Below are 5,382 nucleotides of genomic sequence, written 5' to 3'. Positions count from 1 at the left end.
GGGGCGTGGACCTGGCCAGGTAGTCACGGAGGGGACGGTCTTTGCGGAAGGCGGAGAGGATTGGGGAGGGAAATATATCCCTGGTGGTGGGGTCTGTTTGGAGGTGGCGGAAATGTCGGCGGATGATTTGGTTTATGCGAAGGTTGGTAGGGTGGAAGGTGGGCACCAGGGGCGTTCTGTCCTTGTTGTGGTTGGAGGGGTTGGGTCTGAGGGCGGAGGTGCGGGATGTGGATGAGATGCGTTGGAGGGCATCTTTGACCACGTGGGAAGGGAAATTGCGGTCTCTAAAGAAGGAGGCCATCTGGTGTGTTCTATGGTGGAACCGCTCCTCCTGGGAGCAGATACGGCGGAGGCGGAGGAATTGGGAATACGGGATTGCATTTTTGCAAGAGGTAGGGTGGGAAGAGGTGTAATCCAGGTAGCTGTGGGTCGGTGGGTTTGTAGAAGATGTCAGTGTCAAGTCGGTCGTCACTGATGGAGATGGAGAGGTCCAGGAAGGGGAGGGAGGTGTCAGAGATGGTCCAGGTAAATTTAAGGTCAGGGTGGAATGTGTTGGTGAAGTTGATGAATTGCTCAACCTCCTCGCGGGAGCACGAGGTGGCGCCAATGCAGTCATCAATGTAGCGAAGGAAGAGGTGGGGAGTGGTGCCGGTGTAATTACGGAAGATCAACTGCTCTACGTTTTTACCTCTCTAATTGTGGCTCAGTCGTTTGTGTTGTTGCCTCTCAGTGCCAGGTAACTGGGTTCAATTGTACCCTCAGGTGACTGTGTGTGGAGTTTGCACACTCTCCCAGTGTCTGCATGGGTTTCCAGCAGGTGCTCCGGTTTCCTCTCACAGTCCAAATGTGTGCAGGTTAGGTGAATTGTCAATAGTCAAGATTAGAGTAGTGCTAGAAAAGCACAGCGGGTCAGGCAGCATCCCAGGAGCAGGAAGATCAACGTTTCGAACAAAAGCCCTTCACCAGGGCTCCTCCGATGCTGCCTGGCCTGCTAAGCTTTTCCAGCACCACTCTGATTTTGACTCTAAATCTCCAGCACCTGCAGTGCCCACTTTTGCCGAATTGTCAATAGTGTCCGGTTATGTGGACAAAGTTAAAAATCACACAACACCAGGCTATAGTCCAACAGGTTTAATTGGAAGCACACCAGCTTGGATGAAGGAGCGTCGCTCCGAAAGCTAGTGCTTCCAATTAAAGCTGTTGGACTATAACCTGGTGTTGTGTGATTTTTAACTTTGTACACCCCAGTCCAACCCCGGCATCTCCGAATCACAGTTATGTGTAGGTGGGGTGGATTAGCCATGGAAATGCAGGGTTACAAGGAGAGGATAGATGGGTCTGGGTGGGATGCACTTCTGAGGGTCGCTGTGGACCTCATGGTCCCAACGGCCTGCTTCCACACTGTCGCGATTCTGAGTGTGTGTGTCTCTCTCTCTGATTGGATCGTCTGATATTTCATTAACCAATCGGAGGTGAGCGTGGTCGGGGCGCCGATGTCAGTTGTTGTTGTTGTTGAAGGAGACCCGGATGGACGCTGGCGGCGCGCGCAGGAGCGGGTAAGTGGCGAAAGGAGTTCTCCTCCGACATACCCTTCACCCCCCCCACCCCCCCGGAGAGTACCCAGCTCCCTCCTGGATCGCTCCCTGCCCGGGAATGACCCCCTCCCCCCTTTACCCCCGTGACCCTGCACACTCCCTCCCTCCTTCCCTGACCCGTGACGGCGGGGAAATTATCCCCATCCCTCACCTCAGCCCAGATTCAATTACCCCCAGCCCGTAACTGGGGAAAATAATAATAATAGTAATAATGCCAGAGTGCAACTAAGCTCCTCCTTCAGCCCACTGAGGCAGAAAGCCCCTTCTTCAGCCGGGGAGTGTGGCCATGTGGTAAATACACCCACCCTCAGCCTCAGACCAGGGGACAGATGTCAAAGGACGCTGGAGAGGGATGAACACCTAACCCCGCCCCATGCTGGGACCAGCAGTCAATACCCTGTGTCACTGTCTGGGGCAAGGAACAATAAAAACCCCACCTCTACTCCTAAACTGTGGGTAAATATCATCTCTCCACAGCTGGGTGTTACCCCCTTGCCAAACTTGCCCAATAGGACTGAGAGTAGACATCATGCCTTCAACCTAGGGCCACAGTTTTGATCAGCCTCTGTGCCATCCTTCACCAATATGCTTCGATAGTTATTGTTCTCTTCTAAAGTTTTTTTTTTAAATTAACCATCGGTCCTGAATGTTGTAGGGCTGAATATCATACTATGGCAGCACAGCATACCTTCCCTACTAACTAACTACTTTGAACTGTTGCGAGCACATTTGCAATATGGTTAGTTAGCAAGAATCATTCTGAGAAATATTTTCTTTTTGCCTTATAGGTCAGCAATGGGCCGTAATTCAGCTTATACAGGAAAACGACCGGTTCCGAAAACAGATGGCTCCCCGCCGATTCCGTCAGTAAATGAGCGCCTAGCTTTCCTCCGCCCTTCCCGGGAGCTGCTTGAGTATTACCGTAAAAAGATTGCAGAGTTTGATGAAGAGCATGAAGCCCTCTTAAAAAGACTAGAGAGCTATAAGGCCACATATGAAGAGCAGGTGGGTGTGTAAGGAGTAGGAGCAGCATTGTATCTGTCAAACTGCAAGATTTCTTCAATGCTGCCAGACAAATATTCTATTTTTGTTCATCAAACACAGTGATTGGCTCCTCAATAGATAAGATTGCAAAACACCTTCCAGGGCAAATTTAAGTGTAATATGCTAGATTTCATTTCCAGTGTCGTACATCTAAAATGTCTGAACCAGTAAAGGAATAAAGTCATTTTTACAAGGAGATGAACATCAGGACCATGCTGAAATCTCAATACACCTGACTACACTGGAATAATCTGTCAAGTTTAAACTACCAAAGGGCAATCAGCTGGGATCTTTACAAAAATGTCTCCAAAGATAAGTTGGAAACTTTGAGGGGTTACCAACATGCTTATCTGAACAGTTACCCAAAATGTAAGCAGGATTAAAATCAGCTCCAACTCTACCATTAAAACTGATATCCCACTTTCCAACACCCTCCCACTCACTGGCTGCAACACCTCTGTGACCCAACAAAACCTAACCAACTCACTGACCTAATTCCTGCCCAATACTATCCCATCTCGATGCCACTTTACCCACTTTTGCCCCTCACCCACATTCACTAAGAATTGTTAAATAATGTTGAATATTTAAACAGTTAGAAATATTTAAAAGAAACAAAAGATGCTGAAACATTTCATAATACTTGAAGGATGGTGCAAACGTTTAATTAAACAGGAGTTAGCAGTTTAAATCTCTCTTCTCTGCTGCTGTCCCGAAGTGCAGTCCTATGCGTAAGATTACATCTGGGATTTATATCAATTTATTCAAGTCAATTTAACAGATTGGAACTCCGTTAGAGCAGCATTAGGGGGTTAGGTGGTAAGAATCCTAGTAACTAGTAATGAAATTGCAGTGGAGTTGGGAACAGTTATAATGTTTAAAATACACTTAGATAAGTACATGAAAAGGAAAAGTTTGGAGACATATGGGCCAGAAGCAGGCAGGTGGGACCAGTCGAAGTTGGGATTATGTTCAGCATGGACTGGTTGGACCAAAGCATCTGTTTCTGTGCTGAATGACTCTGACTCACGTGTAGAACAGACAGGTAAGGAGGGCGGATTTGCTTCCCGAAAGGACATTAGTGAACCAGATGGGTTTTTACAACAATTGGTTACATGGTCACAAGTAATTTTTTTATTCCAGATTTTCTTTTCAAAATGAATTAACTTGGGGTTTTGGATTACTCGTTTCAACTGATTCTTGGCTCAAGGTAACCAGTGAGTCAAAGGGCTATTTAAATCAAATTGATTATTTCTGTCACATTTTATAAGTGCAGAATCACTGCAATTAGAGACGAAGTGCATTTAATCTTCAAGTAAAGATGAATGGGAAATATATATGTGCCTGTACACCAGTTTAGTGCAAGGTACGGGTGCCAAGGTTTCCAGGGAGTACAGCAGAGATTACCCACAATGTAGCCAGGGATTAAAGACTCCAGTTCTGTGAAGAGACTAGAGAAATAGCAGTTTTTCTGCTTGGAGAATAGGAACTGGAATATACCTTTCTGCTACTTGTACCAAATCTGCCATTCAATGAAATCATAACTGATCTGTACTTTGACTGTGTCCACCTGCTTTGCATTGGTATACCTTCTTTGCACATGACAATCAAAAATCTATTGATCACAGAATTAGAATTGCATCAACTGATTTTTGTGGGTGAAAACTTCACACTTCTACCACCTTTGCATGAGGTCAAAATCACATGACACCAGGTTATAGTCCAACAGGTTCATTTGAAAACAAACTTATGGAGCTTCACACCTCCTACAGGTGCTAGAAGGAGCAAGGCTTTGAAAGCTTGTGTTTTCAAATAAATCTGTTGGACTATAACCTAGTGTTGAGTGAATTTTGACCTTATCCAACCCAGTCCAACACCTGCACCTTCACACCTTTTGCATGAAAATGTGTTCGTTACCTGGTGTAGAACCCCTTAAGCTTGGAAACAAATGTGTAGACAGATAGTAGATTTAGTCTGAGATAGACAAATGATAAGTGATTCATTTTGTTAGGAAGAACGTGGAGAGATATTGAATAAAGGCTGCAACTCAAACTGGGGATAATAGCATTGATAGCTGAAAATGTGTTGCTGGAAAAGCGCAGCAGGTCAGGCAGCATCCAAGGAACAGGAGAAGCGACGTTTCGGGCACAAGCCCTTCTTCCAGTAACATATTTTCAGCTCTGATCTCCAGCATCTGCAGCCCTCACTTTCTCTCAAAGATAATAGCATTGATACCCAGGTATATACACATACATTTTTGATGGTAGCACAACAAGTTGTATAAAGCATGACTCTTAGACAATAGGTGCAGGAATAGGCCATTCTGCCCTTCGAGCCTGCACCACCATTCAATATGATCATGGCTGATCATCCTTAATCTGTATCCTGTTCCTGCCTTATCTCCATAACCCTTGATTCCACTAGCCTTGAGAGCTCTATCCAACTCTTTCTTAAATGAATCCAGAGACTGGGCCTCCACTGCCCTCTGGGGCAGAGCATTCCACACAGCCACCACTCTCTGGGTGAAGAAGTTTCTCCTCATCTCTGTCCTAAATGGTCTACCCCGTATTTTTAAGCTGTGTCCTCAGGTTCGGTACTCACCCATCAGCGGAAACATGTTTCCTGCCTCCAGAGTGTCCAATCCTTTAATAATCTTATATGTCTCAATCAGATCCCATCTCAGTCTTCAAAACTCAAGGGTACACAAGCCCAGTCGCTCCAGTCTTTCAGCATAAGATAGTCC

At 46.0% G+C, this 5,382-nt stretch overlaps 1 protein-coding gene across 2 annotated transcripts in view; it reads left to right on the top strand.

Annotated features, from left to right (window-relative positions):
- Positions 1 to 1,490: 1,490 nt before the first annotated feature.
- Positions 1,491 to 5,382, top strand: part of ccdc77 (coiled-coil domain containing 77) — a 71,949-nt gene continuing 68,057 nt past the window's right edge. Inside the window, exons 1-2 of one of the 2 annotated variants that reach the window (XM_043708904.1) lie at positions 1,491 to 1,556; positions 2,384 to 2,600. In XM_043708904.1, coding sequence (XP_043564839.1) covers positions 1,528 to 1,556; positions 2,384 to 2,600 — 246 coding nt within the window. In that variant the 5' untranslated portion in view covers positions 1,491 to 1,527. Of the gene's footprint in view, positions 1,557 to 1,676; positions 2,052 to 2,383; positions 2,601 to 5,382 lie in introns of those variants that run through there. The other variant, XM_043708903.1, reaches the window with a different exon arrangement.

Source organism: Chiloscyllium plagiosum, chromosome 19 (assembly GCF_004010195.1).
Source record: "Chiloscyllium plagiosum isolate BGI_BamShark_2017 chromosome 19, ASM401019v2, whole genome shotgun sequence".
Classification (NCBI taxonomy): domain Eukaryota; kingdom Metazoa; phylum Chordata; class Chondrichthyes; order Orectolobiformes; family Hemiscylliidae; genus Chiloscyllium; species Chiloscyllium plagiosum.
The sequence above is the reverse complement of the archived record's forward strand: the minus strand, read 5'-3'. Positions and strand labels throughout refer to the sequence as shown.